General features: G+C 42.4%; 7 protein-coding genes across 7 annotated transcripts; 6 read left to right on the forward strand and 1 right to left on the reverse strand.

Moving 5' to 3' along the window:
* Window positions 1-1,031: 1,031 nt before the first annotated feature.
* Window positions 1,032-3,138, forward strand: K450DRAFT_196587 (uncharacterized protein; the record flags this gene model as incomplete). The annotated part of the gene is made up of 5 exons (XM_051584527.1): window positions 1,032-1,473; window positions 1,554-2,136; window positions 2,217-2,697; window positions 2,779-2,864; window positions 2,943-3,138. 5 exons carry the CDS (start codon window positions 1,032-1,034, stop codon window positions 3,136-3,138), a joined length of 1,788 nt encoding a protein of 595 aa, XP_051448016.1.
* Window positions 3,139-4,639: 1,501 nt separating this feature from the next.
* Window positions 4,640-5,344, forward strand: K450DRAFT_268934 (uncharacterized protein; the record flags this gene model as incomplete). Its single annotated transcript, XM_051592900.1, has 1 exon — window positions 4,640-5,344. The coding sequence occupies one exon, from the start codon at window positions 4,640-4,642 to the stop codon at window positions 5,342-5,344; it is 705 nt and encodes a 234-aa protein (XP_051448017.1).
* Window positions 5,345-5,613: 269 nt separating this feature from the next.
* On the forward strand, window positions 5,614-6,667 carry K450DRAFT_225917 (uncharacterized protein). Its single transcript, XM_051586464.1, has 2 exons — window positions 5,614-6,165; window positions 6,268-6,667. The coding sequence occupies exons 1-2, from the start codon at window positions 5,718-5,720 to the stop codon at window positions 6,627-6,629; spliced, it is 810 nt and encodes a 269-aa protein (XP_051448018.1). The 5' UTR covers window positions 5,614-5,717; the 3' UTR covers window positions 6,630-6,667.
* A 719-nt stretch (window positions 6,668-7,386) lies between these two features.
* K450DRAFT_225922 (uncharacterized protein) lies at window positions 7,387-10,205 on the forward strand. Its single transcript, XM_051586465.1, has 9 exons — window positions 7,387-7,556; window positions 7,650-7,786; window positions 7,852-8,154; window positions 8,229-8,307; window positions 8,374-8,923; window positions 8,995-9,064; window positions 9,147-9,769; window positions 9,837-9,922; window positions 9,994-10,205. Exons 1-9 carry the CDS (start codon window positions 7,506-7,508, stop codon window positions 10,060-10,062), a joined length of 1,968 nt encoding a protein of 655 aa, XP_051448019.1. The 5' UTR covers window positions 7,387-7,505; the 3' UTR covers window positions 10,063-10,205.
* Window positions 10,206-10,804: 599 nt separating this feature from the next.
* On the forward strand, window positions 10,805-13,671 carry K450DRAFT_225928 (uncharacterized protein; the record flags this gene model as incomplete). Its single annotated transcript, XM_051586466.1, has 11 exons — window positions 10,805-10,897; window positions 10,978-11,459; window positions 11,533-11,716; window positions 11,777-11,979; window positions 12,043-12,349; window positions 12,439-12,619; window positions 12,686-12,798; window positions 12,875-13,001; window positions 13,066-13,233; window positions 13,293-13,587; window positions 13,655-13,671. The coding sequence occupies 10 exons, from the start codon at window positions 10,808-10,810 to the stop codon at window positions 13,457-13,459; spliced, it is 2,022 nt and encodes a 673-aa protein (XP_051448020.1). The 3' UTR covers window positions 13,460-13,587; window positions 13,655-13,671.
* On the forward strand, window positions 13,479-15,107 carry K450DRAFT_225931 (uncharacterized protein). The gene is made up of 3 exons (XM_051586467.1): window positions 13,479-13,587; window positions 13,655-14,096; window positions 14,165-15,107. The coding sequence occupies exons 2-3, from the start codon at window positions 13,817-13,819 to the stop codon at window positions 14,959-14,961; spliced, it is 1,077 nt and encodes a 358-aa protein (XP_051448021.1). The 5' UTR covers window positions 13,479-13,587; window positions 13,655-13,816; the 3' UTR covers window positions 14,962-15,107.
* K450DRAFT_297588 (uncharacterized protein) lies at window positions 15,069-17,183 on the reverse strand (the record flags this gene model as incomplete). The annotated part of the gene is made up of 9 exons (XM_051593669.1): window positions 15,069-15,503; window positions 15,581-15,605; window positions 15,677-15,909; window positions 15,975-16,539; window positions 16,615-16,729; window positions 16,795-16,815; window positions 16,892-16,941; window positions 17,009-17,078; window positions 17,151-17,183. The coding sequence occupies 9 exons, from the start codon at window positions 17,181-17,183 to the stop codon at window positions 15,254-15,256; spliced, it is 1,362 nt and encodes a 453-aa protein (XP_051448022.1). The 3' UTR covers window positions 15,069-15,253.
* Between the last annotated feature and the right edge of the window lie 325 nt (window positions 17,184-17,508).

Raw genomic sequence — 17,508 nt, forward strand, 5'->3', positions numbered from 1 at the left:
ATGTGGCTATAACCGGTGGTGTGACCCGTCTATCCGGCCACACTGCGATTGGTGTTGAATACAGCTACGTTTTGTTCTCAAGCGGACTTTTCGGTCTAGCGTCGGCTTCCGTTCACTTGGTTCTTCCATAGTACAAGATCTGATCCCAGCCATATACATTCTCATTTACGATCTTGCCGTGCTCTTGCGATGGATGATGATCTTGGTTTCGAAGATTGTAGGCGAAAAGAGGTGTGCTATATCAAACGATTATAGAGTTGAGAGTATTATTTGAAGGATTTAACAAGTACGGCTTTTGTTTTGGAATCTTTCCTCTTCCCACTTATAAGAGCCCAATGTCCTAAAGCAAGCCATCTAGTAGATTATCCCATGAGCCTTTTCACCGCGTGCATGATTGGTTAGCCTTCAAAAAGAGAATAGCATCCAGCTTGGTCCATATACTCCTTAACGGCGTTAATCCCAACCATGGTTGATGCAGCTCAGTAATCCCCTATAAAGTTGATTCGTTACTACTGTATTGATACTCCTATAACCCGCAAGATATTGCCCGCCACGACTATCTCCTGAGCTATCCTTTTGAATCTGTATTTTCTAATTTCGGTAAACAAACATGTTCTTCGAACCGCGGAATGGCGTTTCCCGCTCAGCCATGTGAGCTCCAACTTTCCCCGCATTATTCCAGTGTTGAGTGTGGGGCGATAGTTTTTAGCTAGAGGGACGCACTTATCCATTGTAACCAGCTCAACTCCAGAAATCAAGAGACGATGGTAATGAAGAATCTATAATCTGAATGAATTGAATCAATTAAAACCGAAAAACTTATAGTACTAGTCGTTTTGACAGTGGATATTCAGCTACCACACTCAGAAACCATGTGTGGGAAGAAACACCTTCGATTAATTCCGTGTTACATTCAAGATTTTACTGCTGATTCCCTCGGCCTCGTGGAATTTATTGCATTTATAAATGAATGCACCACACTATATTGCGTAAGAATCAGCTCCTGCCCTTCCACTCATTCGCTTAAAACAATGAAAGCAGCTGCAATCGTTTCTGCGATCGTTCTCCTCAGTCAACTCGTTCAAGGAAGCCCTCAAACGGTATCTTCAACAAGTAAATATCTGAAAAACGAAGACCCTATTGCTGTGCAGCGCATTCTGGACAATATCGGTCCTAACCTTGGCGCAAAGGCTGGAATCGTCGTTGCTTCTCCTAGCACTGAAGACCCCAATTACTTCTACACATGGACGCGCGATGGTGCATTGACAATGAAGTCTTTGGTGGAGCGACTCATCGCTGAAAACGATGTCAGTCTCATTCCTACCATCGAGAATTACATTAAGGTTCAACTGACTTTGCAGCACATTGATAACCTTTCTGGTAACTTTAGTGACCTCAGTGGCCTTGGAGAACCCAAGTTCATGGTTAATGCAACTGAATTTACTGGTGACTGGGGTAGACCCCAGCGTGATGGTGAGTGTAGACTTTATTCATTGACATCTTTGCTTACTTTCGCATGTATATTCACTTCTGACTTTAACTTATTTTCTTAGGTCCCGCTTTGCGTGCCACTGCACTCGTTGCATATGGCAAGTACGCTCAGAAACATAATAACAAAAAGTTCGTTACTGAAAGCCTTTGGCCCGTGCTCAAGAATGATCTGGATTATGTAACCAAATATTGGAATCTGACCGGATTCGATCTTTGGGAAGAAACTAGCGGCTCAAGTTTCTTCACTATCAGTGCGTCCCATCGTGCCTTGTTCGAAGGTTTCTCTTTCGCCTCATCTTTAGGTCACGGTAACAGCTCATACCTGACCCAAGCTAAGAATATTTTGTGTTATCTCCAATCTTTCTGGGATTCTGATGCCAACGTCATCAATGCTGATATCGCCAACGGTAAGTTGCTACGAGATCTCGACAGTGGAACCACCGTTGGTATCATCCATGGATTCGATTCTGAAGCTGGATGCGATAGCACCACTTTCCAGCCCTGTTCAGATAGAGCTTTGGCTCATCATTATGCTTTGGTTAATTCTTTCCGTAACTATTACCCTGTCAACAATGGAAAATCTAGCAACGAAGCAGTTGCTCTTGGTCGATACATCCACGACGTTTATTACAATGGAAATCCATGGTACGGTTCTTTCTTCTTTTTTTGGATATTGCATTAAAAAATTAGGGTCAAATTAAGGCTGACCCTTTCATTGTTACTAGGTATTTGACCACTTTGGCAGCCGCTGAACAGCTTTATGACGCGATTTACGTTTGGAAGAAACAAGGACGGCTTGAAATTACTACAATCTCCGAGAGTTTCTTCAATCAATTTGGTTCAGTCTCTGTTGGAACATACAAGTCCAGCTCATCCACTTACAAAAAGATCGTCTCCGCTGTGTCAACTTATGCTGATGGATTCGTTGACATGGTAGCCAAGTACACTCCAGCTGATGGACGTTTGCACGAACAATTCTCAGGATGGAACGGCACTTCTGTCAGCGCTAAGGATCTTACCTGGTCATATGCCTCTTTGATGACCGCAAAGGCTGCAAGAGATGGCAAAGTTCCTGATTCCTGGGGAGCTAAAAAAGTCAGCGCTCCAAAGGGCAAGTGCAGTCCTGGACCTGTACACGTTGTTTCCAACGATATCATCAGTGTAAAATTCGTAGCCACCGACTCTGAATTGACCGGCTTTGGCTCGGTAAGTTAAAACAATCACACATGAATTCAATAATATTTCCATTCTTACGTCTAACTATCAAACAAATCGCTGCCCATATAGACATCGATTTACGTTGTCGGAAGTATTCCTGAACTCGGCTCATGGTCAACCAGCGCAGCCATTCTCTTGCAAGGTGAACCTGATACGTGAGTTGAAAATTATGAAATGATGTAGCGTTTAATGTGAATTGTTCTCATATCTGATCTGCGTATTTCTGCTTTCAGATACGGAGTCTATTCTGCGACTATCAAATTACCTCCCAGCACAAGCTTTGAGTACAAGTACATCGAAAAGTTGAACTGCCCGCAAGCTGCAGTTGAATGGGAAGACTACCCTGGTGGTGGTAACCGAGAGGGAACAACCCCAAAATCAGGATCCCTTACCTTGCCCACTGCAACTTTTGAACATTCAGATTCTTAAAGGCAAACCGCCTACATGTTTGAAGGAGAGATAACCATGCATATTCATAGTATAGTTTGCAAAGACGAAAAAATAATGAAGACTATCTATATTAAATCGTAATTTTGTAGCCCGTGTTCATCTGCGTTAGGTAGCTGAGCCTATTGAGTTGGGGGAAGATGAGATTCACAACCAGAAACTCCCTTGCTTGGCAGTCCATTTTGAAAAGGTGCCAAAGTGTATGTGTAATCTTTGGTATCAAAGCGGCCCAAAAACACATGTCCATAAAGCAAATTGCTTAAGGCAATGTTGGACACAGTCATGACTTCACGTTCAATATGTCGCAGTTGATGCATACATATTTTTACAAATTTCGATCCATAAGCGTTTGAAGGGGAACTTACGCCAATACTTATAAGTAGCTTTGATCTTTTGTCACTCCTATGCGCATTGAACGATGCATACGGTTGAAGGTAACCTATATGGTTCAATCTTTTTGACTATTGTCTTGAGAGCATATCGGTTAGCAATAACTGTTTGTATTTTCTCATTACGACCATTAAGTATTTGATAGAGTGGGTCAGGATGTTCAATGCAGCGTATGAAATAATTTCCATGCAGAGACGTTATCAAGCAAGCAGAATATGGAGTCAGTCTATGCAGAATAGATTGATTGCTTCATATTGGATTTTCACGCATCCATCTACATATGACACGATAGGGGATGGGTCCAAAACAGGCTTTTCTTCACGTCATGGAGATATGGAAAAAAAACGCATCGAGAGCCAGTTTCACCGCAATCACGCTGTCAGAATTTTCCAACCAATTACTATTAGCTTGCATAAGCCGAGTTGTATTTGAAGCAAAGATAACTCGAGGACGGTGTCATTGTCACGTTGCGTGGCGGTAGAGGCGGAAAGAATGAGATAGCCATAAAGCTTATTTACCCATTTTGAATTAAAAAGATCAGTAAACAATTAACTTTCTTTTACATTTTGATTTTCTCCCGATGGATCAAAGCAAATGACATACACAGTTCGACGGTAACAAACGGAAAAAGTGGGATTGGGTCATTATCCGAACCTTAGTGTCTAAGAACAAACTCGTTGGTTTAAATTGAAATCACAACTCTAATAAAAGGAAGCATTTAAACTCGGCAAATCAGCTACCCACCCCTTTCTCCATCTCTGACTCTCACAGGCAATTCCATTTTTTGGATTACACTGTGTTGAGTTTTGTCTTTAAGGGCGAGACAGTACTTAATTCTGTTAATCAGCTCCTTAACCCCGTACACTCCTTATTCCTCTTCTAACGGTATATATTGTCCTTTGACGTTTACTGTATTGTTGTGCATAGACGCCGTAGAATTGATTTGTGCTTATTCCTACCCTTCATTTCTCACGAACTCCTTCTGCAAAGGTGCATCAGCATATTTTACGATAACTAGTATTTTCTTTCTATTGCTATCTCTCTTTTACGATTTGATCTTATCTCATTTAAACCCCATTCGATGATCAACAAAATGTATCAACTGGAAAGTCGGCCATACGCACAGCTTCAAAACAACATATGGAATAATGTAATCGACCTATTTATATGCATACAGGGTCATATGTTTTGGATATACTCTGCAATTTTCTGTTTGTGGGAGGAATCCAGTAGTCATCCTCTATGCCCGTTAGAGAACGTCAAAATTTCATCCAGACCCATAGCGCCAACTACGCCAGCATCACAATCCACAAGGAGCTCAGAACAACCTAGTAAAACGAAGTCGTCCCAGAAAAAGCCAACTATACAAGCATCAAAAGAACATCGATCTGTAGGCCGCTCGCATGATAGTGTTAGCTCACCATGTCTCATCAATTCGGCGGACTATAAATTCAAAGCGAGCGTTCAAGTAGACTCGACTGCCGGTCATCAGCGCAAGAAACGCGATCAATGGCAAGCGACTATATCACAGATAATAAAGCGACGAGAGCCAAAAAGTCAAGTCGGGCCTTTGCAACAGATAAAAACATCAGCGTCTACTCCATCTCTGCTATTGTCGTACCAAACTGAACAACCCCCAGTACCCTATAAAATCCCTCGACGATCTACCGCACCATCCGTTTCACGTACCAATGATTGGCGCCCGTCAATTCATGAAGAAAGACATGGCATTACCAAGCCTCCAAAGTGGTGGCGAAAAATGACTATGGGGTCATGGAAACGTCGGAACAGTGCCTGAATTGACTCCATGCAACGTAAGGAGAGCCGTGTAAATTAGCGATTAGTGGAGCTGCAAAATTTATTATACATAAATCTTTTTTTTTAAACAATGTTCATGGCTTTTGAAGCACTAACATACATTATACGATATGTTGTTTGAAAATAGGGTATAGCGCGCGCCCATTTGAAAACATTGTTGAAGAGATGGTGACTGAAAGTGGCAATGTTATGATGCTGATCATTTTTAGGCAATCGGTGTTTTTTTTTTCTTCCATCAGGTTTTTCTTTAGCACCTTCAACGTTCGCTTAGTGCTTTATTCTATTGTAATTTTCTTTTGCTATTTTCACCAACTAGGCACATATCGTGCCCACTATATTCCGTCTAAAATTCAATGCTTTTAACTTATCTTGTTCTCCTCTCGGTTGTTCTATCTGTACACGCAGTCACGGAGGCGCTGTCCAAGTTTCCGGTACCCCATCGCCGGTATGCCCAGTATCAACCATTTGGGAAGCGAGACGAGCTTCTTCCATCACAGCTACCAGCAGGGTTGGCAACTGTACCTCTTCCAAATAACATGAAAGTCACTGTGTTATTCACACAGTTTTCGAATTATGTTACTTATACCATAACTTTGGATCCAAACGGCATTCCATTACCAGCCGACGGATCCCTTTGTCTCTCGTGGGCTATTGGCCTTCCTGGCCTATACATCGACTCAACGCATCAATGCAATTTTCCCAACAGTCAGACTTGTCTCGGTGGAGTTCCCCTCAATCCGTGTGCAACAGCGTACTCTCTAAATCTTACTAGCAGTTGCAACCCCGTGGAATATTTATCCGGTAAGTTGAGGTGGCGGATACAGTGAAAGAAACTCAATGGAGGACTGTGATGAGTTGATGTGGTAGAGTAACTATAAATGTATTCATTCTCATTTCAAATAGGTTCAATGAATTTGGCCGGGGCGACTTATAGTGTACCCACCCCGCTTATCAGCATCAATAGCACCAACCTACAAGTTTCCTCTGGAACATCCAATAATCTTGCTGGAAGATCGGTTCTTATTGCTTATTCACATTATACAAATGGGACAGGGAGTGCCATAGCGCAAGACTTGCGATGTGCAGATGTTTACTTGGGCAATGGCACTGCGAATAACTTCACATATTCTAATACCAATGGGCAAACTGGACCTTCAAACGGAACTATTACTATTACAACCAGTAGTACTGGTCATCTGCTTCTAGACATCTCTTACCTTATATCCGCTATCCTAGCATCTATATTATTACTATTTTCCGTATAAACTGGAATCAAAAAGTTTTTGATTTGGAAGCGTTGGGCATTCGCCTGAACAAATTTCATCGGAGTTTGAGCTGGAAATCAAAGTCGTCCGTGCAGGATAACTTACAAAAATGAGAGGCTATGTAAGGCTGTCACCAATACTGTCTATCCTTTGTCACCTTTTTTCGTCCCTTGACATCAGTTGCAGTTACCCTCCTTAATTTACCTAATCTGCAACACCCAGTTCAGGAATGCAAGCGTAAGTGTGCGAGAGATGAGACCCCCCGTTGTGATTTTCACGTCATCGGTTCATTGGCTAAAACTTGAACACTTTTTTTTTCTTCCTCTTTTTGGTCTCTTCTTAATTCATCCTACCACTACACCCAATCTGTTTTCGTCTGGTTTTTGGTGACCAATCCTGAATCGACCATACTTTCTCCGTTTGTACGACCGTCACTCCATACCATAATATAATCTCCTTTATGTTACAATGTCTTGCGGCTTGCCATTGTCCGAAATGTTATGCACCAGATATACCAAACACGCTCATTTAATCAACAATTGTTATCCGGTGAAGGAAGGTGAAAGTGGCCCAAAGTCTTCTGAACTTAGCTACTTGACATTTTATGCAAGCTCTCGACCTGCCAAACTCACCAAAGTGGGCACGTTTCTCGAAAAGAAAGTCGAGAGAGATATTGCCAAAGGCCGTAAACAGTTGAGTCTCCACCATCTATCGCACTATTCATGAAATCCCCATTTCCATCCCATCTAATTGAGTCAACAACTTCCATATTGATACAGAAACAATCAAGTTTCTCTGGACATCATAAAAGCCCTTATTCAATCTTGCCATAGAGATTTGAACCTATTTTCGAAGTATGTTGTAGACATCCTGGAGATGATTCTTGGCACCAGAGATTTAGACCTGATCGACATTGCCTGCGGAACAGTAAGTGTAGAACAAGTGATGGCTTGTTGCGTACTACTCACTAACTTTTTTTCATAACATCTTTCCAACGACTAATCTCACCGCATTATCCAGTTTGTTACTTTCTGCACATATCATGATGGTAGTACTCTGGTTGTCGATGCTGAATTTACCGCCAAGTATGAAAATTTAGTACGCAAGTTTGCTCAATTCTGTCAGTATGAAAATGGTGACGAATCCTTGAAACTCAAGTGAGTACAACAGAGCATTCTCACTCCGGCATATGTATCACCTCTTCTAATTCTTAAAATTCCAGCCTTCGGTATATCGGCCATCGCGGTGTACAAGGGGCCGTCACCAGTGAAGCGCTCCATGCAGCAGATTTCAATAGTCAATTATCAATTATGCTTCCTCCTATCCTTGAGAGTTTATCGGCAACTCAAATTCCATTGACCCGCTTAGCCGACAATGAAGAAGGATCTGTAGACATTCGCCATTCTGCTTTGAATAGGAAGTTGACTGAACTGGATGTCGTGACACTTGCTTTACAAACTCTGCAGCACTTGTTCCGAGCCATTCGTGGTGCGAGCGTTCGTCAGGCCCTCGTTCCATATTTTGAGTATGGTTCACTTTTTTTTTTTATGTTAATTTTTGGCCGTATTTCCATTTTCTGATAACATGTGATTACTATAGGTTTTTGGACAAGAATGGGTGCTGGTGGCCTACCACATTTGCTGTTAGCGTAACCGAAATCATGTTACAAGCTCTGCAGGTTCGGATATTCTCAGTACTATGTTCTTGCTGCACAACACCCACTCATCCAATCATTCCCCTATAGCCTCAATATCGTTACATTCTGGTTTCCGAGCTTTTACAGTACCTCGACAACGTTCCAGTCGAAAATCAAAATGCTACCGAAAAGCAGGCTTGCATTGTATCGATGTTACATTCAACGTTGAATTCAGATCTACCATTGGTTGGAATATCCGTCATGGAGGTGTTGAATACAGCATTTAATTATCTAGTCAAAAGCATCAAGTATCGACCCGACAGTCATATCATCCCCAGCAAAGCAGACGAAAGCGGCCAATACAATTATGCAGTTTATAATGGATTGACCCATTCTATATCGGGTCTGGCCAAGCACATCTATTATGCTAACCAAGTCAATGACATAATTGGCTACCTCGTAGCCAAATTACGGCCACAGACATCTCTCAAGGACGTTGATGGCATAGCCATCGGAAGATACAGACAATGCCTCCTCCAATGTCTTACTCTAGTCATCGAAAAATGCTCAAAGGAGCTCGATCATTCTGCGACAAAACCACTTATATCTTTGGATGTCCTAGTCCCCGCTCTTGGCTTGCTCAGCGACGAAGAAGAAGGTTAGTCATTTTCGGTTTACGATGAGATTTTGGTACCTGCATTGACGTTATCTCCTTCTTTCATGCTACAGATACTAGACGGCATTTTTCCAATGCTGTTGGAGTCTTTATCAAGCGTTGTGCTTCATGGTCCGGCGAACAGTATGTGTATACGAATTTGCGACGTTGATAACTTTGACAGACTCAAATGCTAATTTGGAATTCAACGCTTTTTTTTTTTCAGGCCTGCTCTGCGTACACCTTCGACTCGTACCTTGATTAGTTCTAATAAGAGCAAAGAGCAAAGCGAATCGATGTTTATTAGCAGTGTTCACTCTGCCGTTGTGGAATGGATCCAAGTACCTAACCTTACTCCACGCGACATTGTTTGCACCTTTCAAGTGATGCGGGCTTTGTCAGCCAACTTCGGTGCAAATGCGACCATCCGTGGTCTTCCTCTCATATTCAAGCTACAGAGTCTTGCTCAAGATGATTTCATTCAGGATATACCAAGACAGCGACCAGTTGCTCAAGTGACTGTGATGTGGGTTGAAGAAATCAGCAGACTCCATAGCATAGACAACTTGCCGAAATATTCACAAAAAGTCAAAGAGGCAAAGATTAGAGATGGTGAATGGTCTCATAAATTGGACGACCAAGCTGTATCTGGAAAGAAGGAAGTACCGACTACACTCGCTGCTCTGAACGACGAAGAAAAGTTTGCTTTGAATGCTGTAAACCACTGGTTGGATCGACACAGTGTTGTAGCTGATCTTATGAAGAGTCCAGTATTGCGTGGATCCAATGACTCTCATGGTCTGGACCTGGAGAGCAAATTGTACGCTGAATGGAATACCATCAATTTATGTAAGTGAACATTAGGTTATGTCTACAACAACAGAGAGATCAAGGCGCTGACATACGTATCATATAGTGAATGAAAAATCATATCGTGTGCAGAATACTCGAGAACTTGACATGAAGCCCCGATTAGCCACTTCTTTGAATGTCAAAATTGATGTAAGTTTGTTTTGGATTAATCGAACGCACTTTGTAATGTCTCTGTACCAGTGTCTAACTTCTGTCGTTAGGCTGACCAAAACGGAGTTCCTCGCCCACATGTCAATGTTGAAAACTTGAGAGATGCTTTGAGTATGTAGAGCATTAGCTCCTATATCAGACAATGTATTACTGGATCGTTGTATACTCACTTTTTACCTATTCGCTAGCTCATCAACTGGACTCTAGCGATCATGAAAACGATTCTGTTAACAGTGTACCACTGGCCAACATTGGCAAACGACCCCACGAAGTACGAGGAGATTTGAACACTTTGCTTAATGCATTATCAGTCAACTCCAACGCTATGAGGTAAATTATCGTATGTCATGGTGTATTTACGCCATGGATCCTTATAAGTAACTCAATTCTTCTCCCTTATGCAGTAGTAGCTCCTCCCTCGTCAAACCTCCATATTAAACAATTTCCATTATACGAATCTCACATAGTATGCCGCCTTTTTAATCTTTTGGGTGTACGCAGTTTGGTGATATTCGATGCCAATAAGAATTTGTATGGTAATAAACATTCAAAAAAGTATTAAAAGCTACTTTGACAACCCACTGCCATTCTTTGCAATGTATGAAAGAGGGACATGGTCTGTGCGAGGACTGCCTAGCTTGACTCGATCGGCTGGGAGCGTGTACCTTAAACCTTCATTCACTTAGTTCTTTTATGCATTCTATGGATTCAGTTCCACATTATTATACTTTCTTCTCGTGCGTGTTTGTTCTCGTATGAAGGTGTCTTGACATTTCATCGCTGTTGATTGGCTGGCTTGGTTAGAATTTCCATTCAAAGAAGGTTGGGCAAAGTTCTCGAAGCGCGTCCTTGTTGTTGTTCCTCATGACCCAAGTAAGCCCACGCTCGCGTGGTGGCAACGGAAAAGCAACCTACAAAGAAAAAGTAGTAGAGCTTTATGAGGCTTTGCTTCGTGTGAGTTTCTTCAGCATTACCAGTCGTCAATCCAACGTGCAAAAACTCAGTCGTTTATTTTTTACCAATGGGTCCCTTAGGGCGAAGAGCCATTCAAAAATGACCCGCAATTCTGGTCATCATTGTTCTTACTCAAAGTAAAAAGGAACTTCCTTTACACGCTCGTCCATGATAAATCGGAAGAACACCTTTTGTCGGTGCGAGACAGCATCTCCAATATTTTTGCACAGTGCGTCGAGGTTATGAATCAACCTACGGACGGACTCATGGATGTTTTACGACAAACAAACGCTATCGTTGCGTTGACATGCATACTCCGTGCCATTTTTACCAAGTCTCGATTCACCAATTTCAGCTTTGATGTTGTCAACTTGCTTACTCGACTCCAAAACGCTGATGAGCGTTTTGCTAAATTGGAAACGGGCATTGAATTATGTCTTTCGCGGGATCATGATCCCGAATCTTCTCCTGATGCTGTTAAGGAAAGATGCAAAGCTACTATCAGACTGTTGGTTGTTCTTGTTGCTGGCAATGATAATGTCAACCAAAATAATCTGAATGGGTAAATACAGCTTCTAAACGAACTCTTTGAAAACTGTATATCCCAATTTTTGACAATCTTCTGCTCCTTATAGCTATCTGATGAAGCAATCGCTATGTACCGCCATATTGAATGTTATTGCTGATCTGAATGTTGATTACAATGAAGCAAAAGTATCTATAATGCTCATATCCTTGCTGTCAAACTACAACAAATATGAATCCAAGAACGTCGTTCTGACACAACTTATCACCACACGAGATGCTGGACCATTGGAGGTAGGATTTCGTGAATATTGTATGTCTTATTGTAACGTCAATAGCTAAATATAGACTCAGAGAATGGTGACAGCCATTGGCGCAGGCTTTCTTGATATGAGGGCTGACTATATAGAGATCAAAGACGACTCAGAAAGCTCAAGTACAGCCTTATTGTCTTATTTTACCGGCTTATTTGGGTGGGGGCTTTCCAAATCAGAGTCTAGATTACAATTTGGTAGTAATGATTGGGAGAAGGAAATGGACGAAGCTTTGGCCGAAATGTGAGTTCACTGACACACTGTACTGCGTCAAAGTCCATTTTTCTAATGGTACTTCACATTTAGGCCGCCGAAACAATCAGCCATGCTGATAGCGTTTTACGAGTTGATCAATGCAAATCCTACATTTCAACAGCTTATACAGAGACCGTTAATGGTCTGCTTCGGCAACGAATCACCATATACCGAAGATATCGCGCTTTGCGCTTTCATGTCATACTCCTCCTTCGTACTACAATCACCTCGCTCAAAGAGATCCGTTGGCTATAGCAAATTGGTTCTGCTGATATTTTTGAGAATTTGTGAGGACAGTTCACTTTGCGACCTGCTCTATAGTCCACAACTTTTGGGAGAACTCAGGCTTTGTCGACAGGTATGCATGTAATGTCATGGGAAGGCAGCATGGATTATTGTGCCCTAATGAAATGACTTGCTCTATTATATTTTTCAAAAAAAAAAAAGCGCTTACCTGCTATACCGGCTACCGATGCACCTCGACCCTTGGCATGCGCAGTTTTAGATATCATGCTTATTTTCATCACACATAACATGAGAAAGAAACTGGAAATCGATCTTTACCGAAATGCATTGTCAATCATTCATCGTCTTATGTCTTATCAGGTCAAGCGTAAGGCAACGATAGGCATGTATCACCCCCCTCTATTCCATCTGATTAGGATATAGACTGACCCACAAATCATTTTTACAGTCGGTTACCACTGGTCACATCTTTGGCAAGTGCTACTTGGATTTGTCCGATTTCTTATTTCCCATTACGAACGCATAGCAACGGAGGGCGATGTCGACGAACTTTTGCAATTGGTAAGTGTCCGAAAAGTGGTTTACCAATGAATGCGTTTGAGATGGGCCAACGTTTATCAACTTTGTTTTATAATAGAGCGTCACAATAATCAATATGTGCATTGTCCATAACGATACCTTGCTCGACGATGACGAGAGTTATGTTAATCTGCTTTACGAAATTGTCAGGGTAAAACCTACTTTCGTAGCATTAGCTCAGATATGTAAGTACCAAATCACAGTTTGTAATTTCGCTATTTTATTATCTCACGCATCGGAATCGGCCAGCTTCACCAAAATTAGGAGATCCTGCGAGGAAAGGCTCCGCCACGCCTCCACAGCGTCGTGGTATGGATCTATACAATATTGAACATATCATCAGTCATTTTGACGAAAAAATTGAGCTTTGGAAAGCAAAAAACAAGATTCGTACTCTCAAACCGCAAAATGTTATAGGTAATTTACAGTTTGAACGTGTGGGGAGCGTACCTTGAAACTTGCTGACATTTTGATAGACGCCATCTATGAATACCACGATCAACTGGAGTTACGCCCTGCGGAGAGGTTAGAGCAGTTTAGTTCCTATAGCGAAGTCCCTGGAGAAATGGCATTTTTCCGCAACATATTGCGCATAGCCGCCATTGATACTATATGTGAAGTCAACATACAAGCAGATGATTAGCATACTGTTTCGCCCATGAATACTCCAGCAAACTGAAAATTTTAGAGTTACAGCAGGAACAATAAATCATTTATGACTTGTAATCTCACGAAAAATATGCAAGTAATACACTATCTCGTTTGATTATGGTGAGTTAACTTGACGTTGGAAATAGACCATCTCTTGCCGTCAACTGAGCGACTGACTTCCCTTCAGGACGCAAAAATCTGTGGAAAATGCAAATGCTGACAAGTTGCAGTCATGATTGGTCACTATTGTCGGAGATCGTGAACTTGATCAGTGTCACTGTTTGATTCATAACTATCGCAAAATCATAAAAAAGGAGTCCACCGAACTTCCTTTCGAATCTCATTCACGATGGTTGCTACTAAAAAAGTCGGTATCCTCGGTGCCACCGGCACTGTTGGCCAACGTTTCATTCTTCTTCTTGCCGACCACCCTATCTTCACTATTCACGCCCTCGGTGCCTCTTCACGGTCGGCTGGCAAGTCTTACAAAGACGCTACCAAGTGGAAGCAGAGCAAGCCCATTCCCGAAAACGTTCAAGATTTGATCGTCAATGAGTGCAAATCCGCTAACTTTGCTGAATGTGACGTTGTCTTCTCTGGCTTAGATGCCGATGTTGCTGGTGATATTGGTAAGGATTGGACTTCGCCTGGCTGCCTATTTTTGTTGTAGAGTTTTCTAAACCTCCCCTGTCGATAGAAATGGAGTTCCTCAAGGCCAACCTTGTTGTATTCTCTAACGCAAAGAACTACCGCCGTGAACCTACTGTTCCATTGATCGTTCCCACCGCTAATTCTTCCCACTTCGATTTGATCCCACATCAACGTAAAATCTATGGTCAAGACAAGGGTTTCCTCATCACCAACGCCAACTGCTCCACCACTGGCCTTGTTGTTCCCTTGAAGGCATTGCAAGATGCTTTCGGACCTCTTTCGCATATCATTGTGCATACCCAACAGGCTATTTCCGGCGCTGGTTATCCTGGTGTCCCAAGCTTGGATATTCTCGACAATGTCGTTCCTTACATTTCCGGTGAGGAAGAGAAGATTGAGTGGGAAACCGGCAAGATTTTGGGTGCTGTCAATAGCGATGCTACTGGATTCGATCATTTGGAGAACACAGTTGTGTCTGCAACCTGTACTCGCGTTCCTGTCATTGATGGTCATTTGGAGAGTGCATCCATCAAGTTTGCCAACCAACCCGCTCCTTCCGTTGAGGAGATCGAAAAGGTGTTGGCTGCTTACACTACCGAACCACAACAACTCGGCTGTCACTCCGCTCCAGAGCGTGCCATCATTGTCAACTCGCTCCCTGACAGACCCCAACCTAGACTTGACCGTGACCTCGAAAAGGGACAAGCTGTCACTGTTGGTAGAGTCAGAAAGTGCCCCGTCTTTGATATCAAATTCACTCTTTTGATTCACAACACTGTTCTTGGTGCTGCTGGAAGCTCAGTGCTTAACGCTGAGATTGCTGTTGCTAAGGGTCTCATCTAAATGATAGATATATTGTACTTTTATTGGTTTTGTGTTTTACCTCGATAACTAAAAAAATTATATAGATAGAGCATGGTTTTATTGTGTAAAATTCCACCCCATAAGCGACAGATAGATGGAGGTATAAAATTATAACTTGAAAAAACTAGATATGGTTGTCCGGTAATAACAAGACAAATATGACCTTGTTACTTCTTACAACAATGGGTGCCTCACATGTAAAGCACAGGGAATTATGATGTTCAATATCATGCATGTCCTTGCGATGTTTTTCAGTGGTATTTTCAATCACTTAGAGTTTGGCTGAGGCAGTCAAGCTATCCTCAATTACATGGTATTGATCCTGTCCAAATAGTACTTCACCGCCGTCAATCTGGTAGGAAGGCACACCGCAACAGCCAGCTTGGATTGCCCTCTTGTTGTTTTCAAACATGCGTTCTTTAACATTGCCCTTGTTCGCATCCGCCTCCTTCGCGAGCGTTTCGCCATCGAATCCATTGTCATTCAGCAATTTGATGAGGACAGCCTTATCGGAAAGATTTCTGTTGGAACCGTGTGAGCGAGTGGAACATCCCTAATTACAACACCACATCACTTTGCCGCCGACAACTTTACTTACATGTTATCAACCCACGCTGCTTTGTCTAAAAAGCATGAAATTTAGCAAGCTGGTAGTCATTGTGCCTGACTATACAAGAAGATATATCTCACTTACAGACGCAATCAATGATGGCTGGGTTTAATTGGGCGATGCGAAGAGCTGCTATGCTTCGGATGGGGAAATTATCAGGCCAATTTACTTGGATGGTCTCATCAACCTTGCGTGCATCATGGCCAGCTTGCTTCATAATAGCTCTCCAAAAGCGTGTCCAGTTAGACATGTCTTCCAGAAGGCACCGGCGCTTACTTTCGCTCATGGCATTCAGCGGTATTGCTGGAGTTCCAACCCTGCGACGACAATATCAGTTCAGTATCAACCCTCTAACATCATCTAGGTGTTTCCGTTCACTTACGCTTGGAAAAGAGGACCAACTACAACTGGGACGTATTCTATTTCACACCCAAGTGCTTTGAACCGCCATAGTTGAGTAAAGCCAATGTAAGCCCACGGACTCGAGAAGTCAAAGTAGAACGTCAATTTTCTGCCCTTTGCTACATTTGGCATGGGTTGCTTGACTCTGGATTCCAAAATACTTGCGAGGTTAGGCGTCTTTTCCCAGTCTAGTGGATCCAAACCAGATTGAAGAGCCAAGAAAGAAGCTTCTACAAACATCGTACGATCCTGTCCCCAAAACACCGGCCCATTCTTGTCGTTTTCATCTTTACGAACTTGGAAATACGGTACTCCCGGAGCGCCTAATTCCACTACACGACTTGTTTGGTCGCGCAGAGCGTTTTGGTACTTTGCATCCTGGAACACGGATGGAGAGACTTTGAATGGGAAGTTCAGAGACTTTACAATTTCAAGCAATGTTTGCTCAGAGCTAATATCCGAGTTCTTCACCCAATATTCATGGTACAAGGCATCGGTGAGTTGAGGACGGTAAGTTTGGTCGACGGCATGAAGCAACCGAAGGGCTAAACGATAGAGTTGACATCCATGTTAGATAATCAGTGGCATGGGCAAAAAGCCTCTGTTCTCATTCCAATTACCATTGACCGTTCGTACAGGGTGATTGGGGTGAAAGTTTAGCGGCAACTTGTACGTATCAACGGTGCGAGCCAAGGACGCGCTTGTCAAACGTTTTTTGGCAGGACTCATGACATCCTATCCATTAACACGGTTAAAAATCATAGTATAGCGCGATATAATGCCCTCTCTCGATTGCCTACCGTTGCACTTCCATCTTTGCCCTGTCCCCATCAAAGTTGACGTCCAATAAGTTTATGGTGACAATGAATGCATGAATGGCTAAATACGATCCCTCACCTGAGGAGCATTCACAGCTTGATAAATACCACCCAGCAAAACTGGCGTGTCTGTTGTTCAAATTGCATGTTAGCAAATGAATTACCTCCACCTTCCTTTTCAAACAAACAGTTTTACATTTAACGGTAGCATTTGTTCGCTGTGCTACTAGCTTGATTTTTCTTGAAGCAATATAAGCCCAGGGGCACTAATCCATGTTCAAAAATGGTAAACTAAATGATTCTCCCACCACAGGTCTTTCATAGTAGAGAGTTTATACCTGAATATCGTAGAAAAACTCGATGATGGCCATGAAGAAGAAGTGTGAGAAAAGTCCGCTGTAAACTCATGTCAAGCTGAATAATATCAATTAGCACTACAGCCAATCAAATTGGCATATGGTGGGTAGTGTATATCAGCCATTGAAAAGATCCTTTTACTTTTGCTTCATTGCTGTTAACACAAAGTAAATATGTTGTATTACGAATATGTCGCCATATGGTGATAATTGGACCAAGTATCTAAGAACAGATAAGAGCTGAGATCTATCTGGTAGCGAAAATGCACCATACAATCTCACATGCGCTGCGGGGATTTGAAACCAGAGGAAATTCTGCGTGAATGTCTTTTGGGGAACA

Source organism: Umbelopsis ramanniana, assembly GCF_025399195.1.
Source record: "Umbelopsis ramanniana AG unplaced genomic scaffold K450scaffold_7, whole genome shotgun sequence".
NCBI classification, from domain to species: domain Eukaryota; kingdom Fungi; phylum Mucoromycota; class Umbelopsidomycetes; order Umbelopsidales; family Umbelopsidaceae; genus Umbelopsis; species Umbelopsis ramanniana.

What these genes read in the sequence shown, in the direction of transcription:
- K450DRAFT_225917 (XM_051586464.1), top strand. Translation starts at nt 5,718, where the DNA reads ATGCTTTTAACTTATCTTGTTCTCCTCTCGGTTGTTCTATCTGTACAC. An exon ending in CCCCGTGGAATATTTATCCG is followed by an intron (nt 6,166 to 6,267) that starts GTAAGTTGAGGT and finishes CATTTCAAATAG; the next exon opens with GTTCAATGAATTTGGCCGGG.
- K450DRAFT_225922 (XM_051586465.1), top strand. Translation starts at nt 7,506, where the DNA reads ATGATTCTTGGCACCAGAGATTTAGACCTGATCGACATTGCCTGCGGA. An exon ending in GCCCTCGTTCCATATTTTGA is followed by an intron (nt 8,155 to 8,228) that starts GTATGGTTCACT and finishes TGATTACTATAG; the next exon opens with GTTTTTGGACAAGAATGGGT. An exon ending in ATGGAATACCATCAATTTAT is followed by an intron (nt 9,770 to 9,836) that starts GTAAGTGAACAT and finishes CGTATCATATAG; the next exon opens with TGAATGAAAAATCATATCGT.
- K450DRAFT_225931 (XM_051586467.1), top strand. Translation starts at nt 13,817, where the DNA reads ATGGTTGCTACTAAAAAAGTCGGTATCCTCGGTGCCACCGGCACTGTT. An exon ending in CGATGTTGCTGGTGATATTG is followed by an intron (nt 14,097 to 14,164) that starts GTAAGGATTGGA and finishes CCCTGTCGATAG; the next exon opens with AAATGGAGTTCCTCAAGGCC.